This window comes from Anomaloglossus baeobatrachus, chromosome 9, assembly GCF_048569485.1.
Source record: "Anomaloglossus baeobatrachus isolate aAnoBae1 chromosome 9, aAnoBae1.hap1, whole genome shotgun sequence".
Classification (NCBI taxonomy): domain Eukaryota; kingdom Metazoa; phylum Chordata; class Amphibia; order Anura; family Aromobatidae; genus Anomaloglossus; species Anomaloglossus baeobatrachus.
Genome location: NC_134361.1, coordinates 220,268,221 through 220,281,790, shown reverse-complemented (window position 1 = coordinate 220,281,790; position 13,570 = coordinate 220,268,221). Strand labels below are relative to the sequence as shown.

At 46.3% G+C, this 13,570-nt stretch overlaps 1 protein-coding gene across 1 annotated transcript; it reads left to right on the top strand.

Moving 5' to 3' along the window:
• The first annotated feature begins 275 nt into the window (after window positions 1–275).
• On the top strand, window positions 276–11,557 carry TBC1D25 (TBC1 domain family member 25). The gene is made up of 6 exons (XM_075322975.1): window positions 276–399; window positions 4,505–4,614; window positions 5,947–6,098; window positions 6,588–6,709; window positions 6,789–6,977; window positions 9,164–11,557. The coding sequence occupies exons 1-6, from the start codon at window positions 355–357 to the stop codon at window positions 10,616–10,618; spliced, it is 2,073 nt and encodes a 690-aa protein (XP_075179090.1). The 5' UTR covers window positions 276–354; the 3' UTR covers window positions 10,619–11,557.
• Window positions 11,558–13,570: the final 2,013 nt, after the last annotated feature.

Here is a 13,570-nt window from a genome sequence, read left to right as displayed (position 1 = left end):
CAGTGTGTGGGGATGGGTATTTCGGGGACACATTGTCACTGCTCTGCTGCTTTATGACTGGCAGAGACTGACAGGGTTCAAAACAATGAGTAAGAAGAGTGTGCAGGGAGGGGGAGCGCGGGCAGAGCCGCCATACTGTGTGTCCTTCCCGCAGGAGCCATCTTGTCGTCGTCTGTAGAGCACAATGAATGGTGTTTAGTCCACCCCAGTATGGCGGCTGTAGGGAGGACACGTGACGGCGGCAGTGCGCGCTCTAGTGGTGGAGGGCAGGATGCACCTTACCGGGCTGTAGATGACATAATTCCCGGATGTTCTCCAGATTGAGGCGAGCGGCGGCGGAGGGAGGCCCGGGACATGGAGGAGGAGGAGGAACGGGAGGTGGTGCGAGTCCGGGTCCGGGTGAGTCCGGGGGTCTCTCCTGACGTGTGTTACATGGGGAGCAGCCTGTGTCCTGCGCTGTCCGTGCACCGGAGCATGAGCCCTACAGCCACCCCCAGATCAGTGCTGCACCCAAACCACTCTGCTGTACCCAACCCCACAGCGCTGTACCCAAACCACTCTGCTGTACCCAACCCACTCTGCTGTACCCAAACCACTCTGCTGTACCCAACCCCAGAGCGCTGTACCCAAACCACTCTGCTGTACCCAAACCACTCTGCTGTACCCAACCCCACTCTGCTGTACCCAACCCCACTCTGCTGTACCCAACCCCACTCTGCTGTACCCAACCCCACTCTGCTGTACCCAAACCACTCTGCTGTACCCAAACCACTCTGCTGTACCCAACCCCACAGCGCTGTACCCAAACCACTCTGCTGTACCCAACCCCACAGCACTGTACCCAAACCACTCTGCTGTACCCAACCCCACAGCGCTGTACCCAAACCACTCTGCTGTACCCAAACCACTCTGCTGTACCCAACCCCACAGCGCTGTACCCAAACCACTCTGCTGTACCCAACCCCACAGCACTGTACCCAAACCACTCTGCTGTACCCAACCCCACAGCGCTGTACCCAAACCACTCTGCTGTACCCAAACCACTCTGCTGTACCCAACCCCACAGCGCTGTACCCAAACCACTCTGCTGTACCCAACCCCACAGCACTGTACCCAAACCACTCTGCTGTACCCAACCCCACAGCGCTGTACCCAAACCACTCTGCTGTACCCAAACCACTCTGCTGTACCTAACCCCACAGCGCTGTACCCAAACCACTCTGCTGCAACCAAACCATTCTGCCGTACCCAACCCCACAGCGCTGTACCCAAACCACTCTGCTGTACCCAACCCCACAGCACTGTACCCAAACCACTCTGCTGTACCCAACCCCACAGCGCCGTACCCAACCCCACAGCGCTGTACCCAAACCACTCTGCTGTACCCAACCCCACAGCGCCGTACCCAACCCCACTCTGCTGTACCCAAACCACTCTGCTGTACCCAACCCCACAGCGCTGTACCCAAACCACTCTGCTGCAACCAAACCATTCTGCTGTACCCAACCCCACAGCGCTGTACCCAAACCACTCTGCTGTACCCAACCCCACAGCGCCGTACCCAACCCCACAGCGCCGTACCCAACCCCACAGCGCCGTACCTAACCCCACAGCGCTGTACCCAAACCACTCTGCTGCAACCAAACCATTCTGCCGTACCCAACCCCACAGCGCCGTACCCAACCCCACAGCGCCGTACCTAACCCCACAGCGCTGTACCCAAACCACTCTGCTGCAACCAAACCATTCTGCCGTACCCAACCCCACAGCGCTGTACCCAAACCATTCTGCTGTATCCAAACCCCACAGCGCCGTAGCCAACCCCACAGCGCCGTAGCCAACCCCACAGCGCCGTAGCCAACCCCACAGCGCCGTAGCCAACCCCACAGCGCCGTAGCCAACCCCACAGCGCCGTAGCCAACCCCACAGCGCCACACCTGAACCCTGCGCGCCGTCTCCGAACCTACCACTCCATACCCGAACCCTGTGCGCCATCTCCAAACCCTCCGTGTTGTACCCGAACGCACCGTGCCATACCCGAACCCGCTGCTTAGTACCTAAACAAGCCGCACCGTACCCAAATCCACTGTAGCCTATATCGGTCTCAGTACTGTACGGCATACCCGTTCCCCAGAATGCTGTCCTTTATACGCGCTGTATTGTATCCTATATACTGCACGTATGGCACACGTGTACCCGCTATACTGCACGTATGGCACACGTGTACCCGCTTTACTGCACATATGGCACACGTGTACCCGCTATACTGCACATATGGCACACGTGTACCCGCTATACCGCACATATGGCACACGTGTACCCGCTATACTGCACATATGGCACATGTGTACCCGCTATACTGCACATATGGCACATGTGTACCCGCTATACTGCACGTATGGCACACGTGTACCCGCTATACTGCACGTATGGCACACGTGTACCCGCTATACCGCACATATGGCACACGTGTACCCGCTATACTGCACATATGGCACATGTGTACCCGCTATACTGCACGTATGGCACATGTGTACCCGCTATACTGCACGTATGGCACACGTGTACCCGCTATACTGCACGTATGGCACACGTGTACCCGCTATACTGCATGTATGGCACACGTGTATTCGCTATACCGCACGTATGGCACACGTGTACCCGCTATACCGCACGTATGGCACACGTGTACCCGCTATACCGCACGTATGGCACACGTGTATTCGCTATACCGCACGTATGGCACACGTGTATTCGCTATACCGCACATATGGCACACGTGTACCCGCTATACTGCACGTATGGCACACGTGTACCCGCTATACTGCACGTATGACACACGTGTACCCGCTATACTGCACGAATGGCACACGTGTATTCGCTATACCGCACATATGGCACACGTGTACCCGCTATACCGCACGAATGGCACACGTGTACCCGCTATACCGCACATATGGCACACGTGTATTCGCTATACCGCACATATGGCACACGTGTACCCGCTATACTGCACGTATGGCACACGTGTACCCGCTATACTGCACGTATGACACACGTGTACCCGCTATACTGCACGAATGGCACACGTGTATTCGCTATACCGCACATATGGCACACGTGTACCCGCTATACTGCACGAATGGCACACGTGTACCCGCTATACCGCACATATGGCACACGTGTACCCGCTATACCGCACATATGGCACACGTGTACCCGCTATACCGCACATATGGCACACGTGTACCCGCTATACCGCACATATGGCACACGTGTACCCGCTATACCGCACATATGGCACACGTGTACCCGCTATACCGCACATATGGCACACGTGTATTCGCTATACCGCACATATGGCACACGTGTATTCGCTATACCGCACATATGGCACATGTGTTCCCGCTATACTGCACGTATGGCACATGTGTACCCGCTATACTGCACGTATGGCACACGTGTACCCGCTATACTGCACGTATGGCACACGTGTACCCGCTATACCGCACATACCTCCATATTATAATAATAATCTTTATTTTTATATAATGCCATCAACACTGTCCCCATTGGGGCTCACAAGCTAAGGTCCCTATCTGTATCTCTTTGGAGTGTCGAAGGAAACCGTAGAAAACCTATGCAAACACGGGGAGAACATACAGACTCCTTGCAGATGGTGTCCTTGGTGGGATTTCAACCCAAGACCCCAGCGCTGCAAGACTACAGTGCTAACCACTGAGCCACCACAAGACTGCAGTGCTAACCACTGAGCCACCACAAGACTGCAGTGCTAACCACTGAGCCACTGTCGGTGCTGACCACTGAGCCACCACAAGACTGCACTGCTAACCACTGAGCCACTGTCAGTGCTGACCACTGAGCCACCATGCCGCCCTGTACAGTTCTATACACTGTACCCTCTTTGCATCTTGTGCAGCGCACTCGTCAGTCCCCGCAGAGTCACACAGTGGAGCCGGCGTCCACAACAACAGTCCTATTAATGCGACTTATTGTCATCCAGAAATGTGGTCGTGCACCTGTGACCTTCTCTGCACCCAGGCATTGGGGATTGTCAGTGACTGCAGTGGTACGGAGAAGTACTACAAGTACCAAGCACAACTCCACATTGCGGTAGCGTGCAGGCGTGACATGCGGGGGCCGCCAGATGCTACCGGGGTCTGCCATTCTAATGGGAAGCAAAACATGCTGAAATCCAACATGTTTGGTTCTTCTCCCTCTGACCTCTGCTTTGTTGGGAGAACAGGACCCCCGTATACATGTTATCTGGGGGTCGGCCGAGTGTCTGGACATCTTATACTCTGCAGGGTAAAACTAGGGTGGTCTCCATGTGCTGCGATGCCTCTTATATACCTACCAAATAGTTGGCACGAGCTGCTGCCCCTCCACCTGGTAACACGGGGCGGTGTAGGGTGAGGATACATCCCTTGGAGCGTAGTATACCTGTGTGCACCGCTCAGCATTTTTTTATCATTCTTTTTAGAAATATGAGGGCATTTTACCGCCTGAATCTCGTTCCTTCGCTGTGGACCCCCAGATCACCTCATTGGATGTCCTGCAACATATCCTGACCCGGGCCTTTGATCTCAGCGGGTGAGCGGCTAATTTGTGTGTCTGTCCCCAAAAAGGGGACATAAGAAAATCTCATTAATCGTGATGCAACAGCGGAGAATCGGGATGTTTGTGTGATGTGTATGTGTGCAATGTGTGTGATGTATGTGTGTGATGTATGTGTATGATGTGTATATACAGTATGTGTGCACTTTATACCTATATAATTGTGATGTATGATGTGTGTATATACAGTATGTGTGCAGTTTATACCTATATAATGAATGATGTATGTGTGTGATGTATGTATAGGATGTGTATATACAGTATGTGTGCAGTTTATACTTATATAATGAATGATGTATGTGTATGATGTGTGTATATACAGTATGTGTGCAGTTTATACCTATATAATGAATGATGTATGTGTGTGATGTATGTATAGGATGTGTATATACAGTATGTGTGCAGTTTATACCTATATAATGAATGATGTATGTGTGTGATGTATGTGTATGATGTGTATATACAGTATGTGTGCACTTGATACCTATATAATTGTGATATATGTGTATGATGTGTGTGTATATACAGTATGTGTGCAGTTTATACCCATAAAATGAATGTCATGTATGTGTATAATGTGTGTGTATATACAGTATGTGTGCAGTTTATACCTATATAATGTGTGTATATACAGTATGTGTGCAGTTTATACCTATATAATGTGTGTATATACAGTATGTGTGCAGTTTCTACCTATATAATGTATGTGTGAATATACAGTATGTGTGCAGTTTATACCTATATAATGATTGTGATGTATATGTGTGTGATGTATATGTGTGTGATGTATATGTGTGTGATGTATATGTGTGTGATGTATATGTGTGTGATGTGTTTATATACAGTATGTGTGCAGTTTATACCGATGTATGTGTATGATGTGTGTGTATATACAGTATGCGCAGTTTATACCGATGTATGTGTATGATGTGTGTGTATATATACAGTATGTGTGCAGTTTATACCTATATAATGAATGTGATGTATGTGTATGATGTGTGTGTATATACAGTATGTGTGCAGTTTATACCTATGTAATGATTTTGATGTATATGTGTGTGATGTATGTGTATGATGTGTGTATATACAGTGTGTGTGCAGTTTATACCTATATAATGAATGTGATGTATATGTGTGATGTGTATATACAGTGTGTGTGCAGTTTATACCTATATAGTGAATATAATGTATATGTGTATGAGGTGTGTGTGTGTATATATAGTATGTGTGCAGTTTATACCTATATAATGAATGTATGGATCTTGTATATAAACATAAACCATTTCTCACATATAATATTGTTCTCAGGAAGAACTTTGGGATCAGCTACTTGGGTCGGGACAAGCAGGGACATGAGCTGTACCTTTCCCTGATGTCGGAGTGGGACTTAGGAACGGCGTTTGCCAGTGCATCCAAGCCGTACCTGCAGCTGAAGCTGGACATCAAGCCATCGGAGGACAGTAAGTGGCCGCGCGGAGGCAGGGCTGGTCAGGTAAGCCATGTGCGCACGTTGCGTATTTGCATGCAGTTACGCTGCGATCTGCACCGCAGCGTAACTGCATACGTCCTGCGTCCCCAGCATAATCTATGAAGATTATGCAGGAGCCGTGCGCACGTGGCGTATTAGAGCGCAGTGCTTTGGCTGCTGCCCGAAGCGCGCGTTCTAAGATGTGACATGTCACTTCTTTCCTGCGCTCTGCATGCAGCCCCCGCTGTCTATGGGAGGGGCTGCAGTCAGAGCGCATGAAATCGGCTTTTTTTTTTTCATTACGGACTCTTTCTGCAGCGATTTGAAGCGCACGTGTGCTGTTCAAATCGCTGCAGGAATTTCTGCAGGGCAGAACGCTACGTGCACACATAGCGTAAGACTTCAGTGATGGCAGATTGTGAAGCTGTGCCGGTTATAGTCACAGCGACCCCTCCCCATTCATCCCTCCGCTCTGTGTCAGGTCCCCTGCTGGAAGACTGGGACATAATCAGCCCTAAGGATGTCATCGGCACAGACTTGTTCTTCGTGGATAAGCGGACGCTCAGCGCGGCTCTGCCGTTCACTCAGTCCATCCTCTCCCAGGTGAGTGACGCCTCTTGATGTGATTTTCTCATCCGGTATAATGGCGGTTCATTATATTCTCCTATTCCCTGGGATCCAGGTAGGTCGTACAATCTCCAAGATGCAGCAAGCCCTGAGCTGGAGCTACGGTGAAGACGTGAAGCCTTTCAAGCCACCGCTGAGTGACGTGGAATTCCACACCTACCTGAACCACGAGGGGCAGCTGACCCGCCCCGAGGAGCTGCGCCTGCGCATATACCATGGCGGCGTCGAGCCTTCGTTGAGAAAGGTGAGATACTTTGATTTGAGATTTGCTACTTTTCTGAAAATAATCCATACCTGTCAGAAGGTAGTTTTAGAATTACCATAAGCCCCACATAATTTACAACCCCTGGCAAAAATGATGGATTCACCAATCTCTGAGGATGTTCATTACAGACATGGCACAGAACTAAAGTCATTGCAAATGGCAACTTTCTGGCTTTAAGAAACACTAAGAAAACCATGAAAACATAATGTGCAGCCAGTAACGGTTACTTTTCAAGACCAAACAGGGGGGAAAATTATGGAATCACTCAATTATGAGGAAAAAATGATGGAATCACGAAAAACAAACAGAAGACCCCTCCAATACATCACTAGTGTTTTGTGGCACCACCTCTGGCTTTTATAACAGCTCGCAGTCTCTGAGGCATGGACTTACTGAGTGACACAAAGTATCTTCATCAATCTGGCTCCAACTTTCTCTGATTGCTGTTGCAGATCAGCTTTGCAGGTTGGAGCCTTGTCATAGACCATTTTCTTCAACTTCCACCAAAGATTTTCAGTTGGATTGAGATCAGGACGATTTGCAGGCCATGTCATTGACCTTATGTGTCTTCTTTCAAGGAATGTTTTCACAGTTTTTGCTCTATGGCAAGATGCATTATCATCTTGCTAAATATCATCCCTGAACATTCTTTCAATTGATGGGATAAGAATAGTGTCCAAAATTTCAATGTAAACTTGGGCATTTATTGAAGATGTAATGACAGCCATCTCCCCAGTGCCTTTACCTGACATGAAGCCCCATATCATCCATGACTGTGGAAATTTACATGTTCTCGTCAGGCAGTCCTCTTTATAAATCTCATTGGAACGACACCAAACAAAAGTTCCAGCATCATCACCCAATGCAGATTCACAATTCATCACTGAATGACTTTCATCCAGTCATCCACAGTCCACGATTGCTTTTCCTTAGCCCATTGTAATCTTGTTGTTTTTTTTTTCTGTTCAGGTGTTAATGATGGCTTTTGTTTAGCTTTTGTGTATGTAAATCCCATTTCCTTTAGGCGGTTTCTTACAGTTCAGTCACAGACAGTGACTCCAGTTTCCTCCCATTCGTTCCTCATTTGTTTTGTTGTGCATTTCCCTTTTTGGAGACATATTGCTTTAAGTTTCCTGTCTTGACGCTTTGATGTCTACCAGTATGTTTGCCTTTAACAACCTTCCCATGTTGTTTGTATTTGGTCCAGATTTTAGACACAGCTGATTGTGAATAACCAACATCTTTTGCAACATTGCGTGATAATTTACCCTCTGTTAAGAATTTGATAATCCTCTCCTTTGTTTCAATTGACATCTCTCATGTTGGAGCCATAATTCATGTCAGTCCACAGCTCTCTGAGGTGTGATCACTCCTTTTTTGATGCAGACGAACGAGCAGATCTTATTTGATGCAGGTGTTAGTTTTGGGAATGAAAATTTACAGGGTGGTTCCATAATTTTTTTTTCCCCTGTTTGGTCTTGAAAAGTAACCGTTACTGGCTGCACATTATGTTTTCGTGATTTTTTTTTAGTGTTTCTTAAAGCCAGAAAGTTGCCATTTGAAATGACTTTAGTTGTGTGTCGTCTTTGAACTGAATGAATGTCCTCAGAGCCAGGCGAGGCCAGAATTTTTGCCAGGGGTTGTACTTAACACTAGAAACCCTCTTATAAGAAAGTTCTATTTTGTGGTCGCCCTCCCCCCCCACACACACACCCTTTAAAGCCAGTCTTTAAGAATGAATCCTTGGTACGGAATGCGCAATAAATGAAGACGTTGCTTACCGTGGACTCCATACCTGTTTAGTGAAGGCCGAATGGGTCTTGTCATTTTCCCTTTAGCGCCGTCTTATGGAAACATTAGGTGTCTGTCATCAGTGGCCTTGTACACGTTGGCCCCGCTGCTTGTTTTACCGGCTACTTCCAAGGACGATGGAAACCAAACACCAATGTTCCCTTTCACCCCGATATGCCCCACCAACACAAATATGTTTGTGACCTCTTAGGGCTCGGACATAGTCACATAAGACTTGTACAATTCCTTAACGAGAAGAAAAGTGCATGGTTTATTGCAAATATTAATGTGTTTCCCTTGTGTTCTCCTTGCCTTCTTAGCTATGACATTCCCATACCCTGTTCCTGTATTCTCCCATCTTCTCTTTCGCTCAGGTTGTCTGGCGATATCTCTTGAACGTGTACCCGGACGGTCTGACGGGGCAGGAGCGTATGGATTACATGAAAGCTAAAACCCGAGAGTATTACCAGCTGAAGAGCGAGTGGAGGGAGCGGTGCAGCCAGGAGGACTTGGAGTTCATCCAGGGCAACGTCATGAAGGACGTGCTGCGCACGGATCGCACCCATCCCTATTTTTCAGGTTCGGAGGACAACCCTCACCTGCAGGCCTTGCACGACTTGCTCACCACGTACGCTGTTACCCACCCACAGGTGTCTTACTGCCAGGGCATGAGTGACATCGCCTCGCCCATCCTGGCCGTGATGGACAATGAAGCCCACGCTTTTATCTGTTTTTGTGGCATCATGAAAAGGCTCGAAGGGAACTTCCGCATGGACGGGGAATGCATGTCTGTGAAATTCGCACATCTCAAGTTACTGCTGCGGTATTCTGACCCGGAGTTCAATACTTACCTAATGTCTCGGGGGGCAGACGACCTCTTCTTCTGCTACCGTTGGCTGCTTCTCGAGCTCAAGAGGGAGTTTGCTTTTGAGGATGCGCTGAGGATGCTGGAGGTGATGTGGAGCTCATTGCCTCCTGACCCTCCAGAGAAAGAAGTGGAGCTGATGGGACCTCCGTGTGCCCCAGGGGAATGTCTAAAAAACACCCGGAGGAGGCACATGATGCGTCCAGACCGCGGGCTGAGCCCGGACGGTGAGGAGGAGATATCCACGACCCATGTAGAGACTGAGAAAGAACAAACTGCGATTATATCGGAAAAAACAGAACCTGACGGAGAGCAAGAGTCGAGCCCTGTGAGGTGTCCCATGCTGAAGCAGGCCAGCTTTGGAGAGTTCAAGTGTTACGGTGCTAATGACGAGAGGTCAAGCTTTGAGTCCGAAGATCTGCCTCTGATTCCTGTCCTCCATGTTCGGCAATCCACTGAGGAGGAAGACGAAGAAGAACGCCTTTGGGAACAAGAGCCTCTCATTAAACCTCCTGACTCGTTGGGGGTCTCCAAATCCACGTCTGCTCCTTCACTGACCTCTTACACTCCTACTTCTCAAAGCCCCACATCTCTCGCTACCACGGATCCCAGCGAGCCAACCTCTGCTGCTAGGGATGAAGGAGACGCTGAGCTGGAAGCTGAGCAGACCGCGGCCAGTTCCCCGGCCCCGATCAGCCTACCTCCGCCCCAGGAGTTTGGGCGGGGGAACCCCTTCATGCTCTTTTTATGTCTTTCTATCTTGTTGGAGCACCGTGAGCAAATTATGAAACAAAACATGGGTTACGATGAGCTGGCAATGCACTTTAACCGCCTGGTCCGACGGCACAACCTAAACCGCGTTCTCCACCGCGCCAAAGCCCTCTTTGCTGATTACCTACAGTCCAAAGTGTGGGATTCAGAGGAAGGAGACGAGGCCGCTGCAGAATCTCCTGCCACCTCCTGACCAGCCCTTCCATCATCATCTTCATTAGAAGCCCAGAACGTTTCCACATGAGACATTTGGTGTTGCTGTAATGAAACCAATCTGGTTCCAGGCTCTTATTGAACAACCCTCTCTATGGATTTGAGCGTTTTATAGCGTAAGGCTTCGGGCCTGGAACCTTTAATTGAGCCGCTGTGCATCCCGGCCTCCGACACTAGTCCTATACTTCCCATAAGAAATCTGATTTATATCCAGATGCGGTTTATATGTATCCCGACTGGAAAATAGAGCCCAGGGCCCCCCCCGTCCCATGTAATGCTCCGGCTATGCTCTGGGGTCAGGTCTGCTATGATATCCTATAACCAAAATATGTTAATATTTAATGTAGCGTTAGTATTGGGGAGACATATGGATACATATTATCTATATGGACTCCCATTTATCAGACGTAGATTAATACGATTAGACCTGGGGAATGGCGTTCCTCCACTTATAGCCAAAGCATGGAAGGAGCTGCTGAGCCTTCTAGTCCTACCACCCCGCAAGCCAGTCCTCTAGGTAATATAGAGGCTATCTTTTATATACTGCATTATAATAATTCTAGACGCCCTGAAAACTTTCCTGCAGAGAGTGCGGCTATCAAGCTAATCTGTCTGGTGATCTAATCAGACAAATAGTCATCAAAATATATGGCTGGAGATCATCGGCAACTAGTCGGTGCTGAACAGAACCCCCAACATCCTCTCCATTACAGGAGTGATAGTCCTTAGCCCGGTACTGCCTTTTCGAGGTGTTTTGCCCAATTATAAAACCTTGGTGCCAGCATAGTAAATGATGTGGACTAACGCAGTTCTGTGACTGAACAGCAGGGGGAGCCAGAGCTTCAGATCAAAAGTTGGGTTTCGGGGATTGTTTGTTTTTTTTTTTTTTTGCTTTGTGTTTTGTTTTGTTTTATTTACAGTGTGTATATATATATATATATATATATATATATATATATATATATATATATATATATATATATATATATATATATATATATATTATATATATTATATAATTTAATTTTACATATATATAATTTAATTATACATATATATTTATATATTATATAAATTTATTATTTTATATATAATATATATACACATGTATATATTATACAATATAATAAATTATATATAATATATATTAAATTTTATATATATGTAATTTTTATTTATATCTATTTATTATATATATATGTATATAACATATATATATATGTATATAACATATATATATATGTATATAATATATATATATGTATATAACATATATATATATGTATATAATATATATATATGTATATAATATATATATATGTATATAATATATATATATATGTATATAATATATATATATATATGTATATAATATATATATATGTATATATATATATATATATATATATGTATATGTATATGTATATAATATATATAATATATTATATATTTTTTTTTTTTTTTTAAGCTTTGCTCATGGTTTCATTTCTAGGTTGTGACCACACACACAGCAGGATTGGTAAACTGAATTAATTCGTGGATTTCAGAGGCAGCAGTACGCGTTTACATATTATTGCCTTTTTTTTAGTATTATTTTGCTGTATATTTAGCAATGAAATAGGAATATTTCAGGATTAGATAGAGAGAAAATATGTATTACTGCAAAGAAAAAAAAAGATGGCTGCAGGCCAGTGGTAAGTGCAATGGCATCTGGACCCACTAGGGGGCAGCGGCGTCATCTGACAAGTCATGAGCCAAATGGGAAAATGTATTAAGGCCGTGTTCACACTTAGCATTTTTGCTCCAAAACCTGTTATAAAGCTGCTTCCAAAAAGCAGGTTTTGCAGCTTTTTTGCACTTTTTGCTTTCAATGCTGAAGGGATCAATATGCTGCTGCTTTAAAAAAAAAAAAAAAATGCAGCTATTTTTCATTTGTCGGGGGACAAAAAGGCAATCGTATGCAAGGGTTTTCTGAAATGTCGCCTTTTTCTGGTGCGTAAATGTAATGAAAAAATGCTGCAGAGTGTGAACATGGTCTTAAAGGGACGTAGTAATTAGGACTGCCCCCCCTCAGCCTGAGGGTGGTAGAGGGGGCAGGGATTGACGTATGGGATAGGTCAATGCGGGGCGGTTGGTTACATTTCATTAGTTTAGCGTTGTATAACTATACATTATATATAGTATTTCTACTCTGCCAATAGACTGAAACCTGGGAAGCACAGAGTTTGTAAGTGGGACTGGTCCCAGTATTCGGCGTGATAAAGAACAAAGCCTGTTTTGTCTGGGTAACCGCGGCTGTATCCTGTACTGTAAAGCATGGGGGATGGATTGTTTTTGGAGTTCTGTAAAAAAAAAAAAAATGCTCCACCCTCCTGTGCTTCACGATACACTACATAATATTGAGCGGGTCCTACGCCTTCATGGACCCCTATATACTGCAACGTCGCCTACACGATGGGGTCTGTGCTGCGTTCTAGTCGCCGTTCATTTCATTCCAGACTCTTATTTGCACTTGGGCGCCCGGTGCCTCCTATTTATTTTGTATTTGTTGTGTTTTTGTATTTTGTATTTAATTATGTTGCTGCTTTTTTGTTGTTTTTCTTTTTCTTTTGCCAAAGAATGTTTGTATAGATGCACAAGTGCAACAAGGAAAGGATTACACTAATGGTAAAACATTCCCTCGTTAGGTTCCATTATCGTTCCATGGATTTGTCACTTAGCTTCTCTTTATGCAGGACGTCCTGAAGGTTGGAGGAGCAGAACGTGGCACCTAGTGATTGCCACGTGTAACCGGTTAACAACATATCAGCGAGTTTATATTATACAGTGTGTCCACCCATATCCTGTCCACAGCCATTAACTTGAGAACGGCGGCAGCTATAGGCATAGAAGTGGTGTCTAGGTATAGTAAAGTAGCCGTGCGCTACGCAAT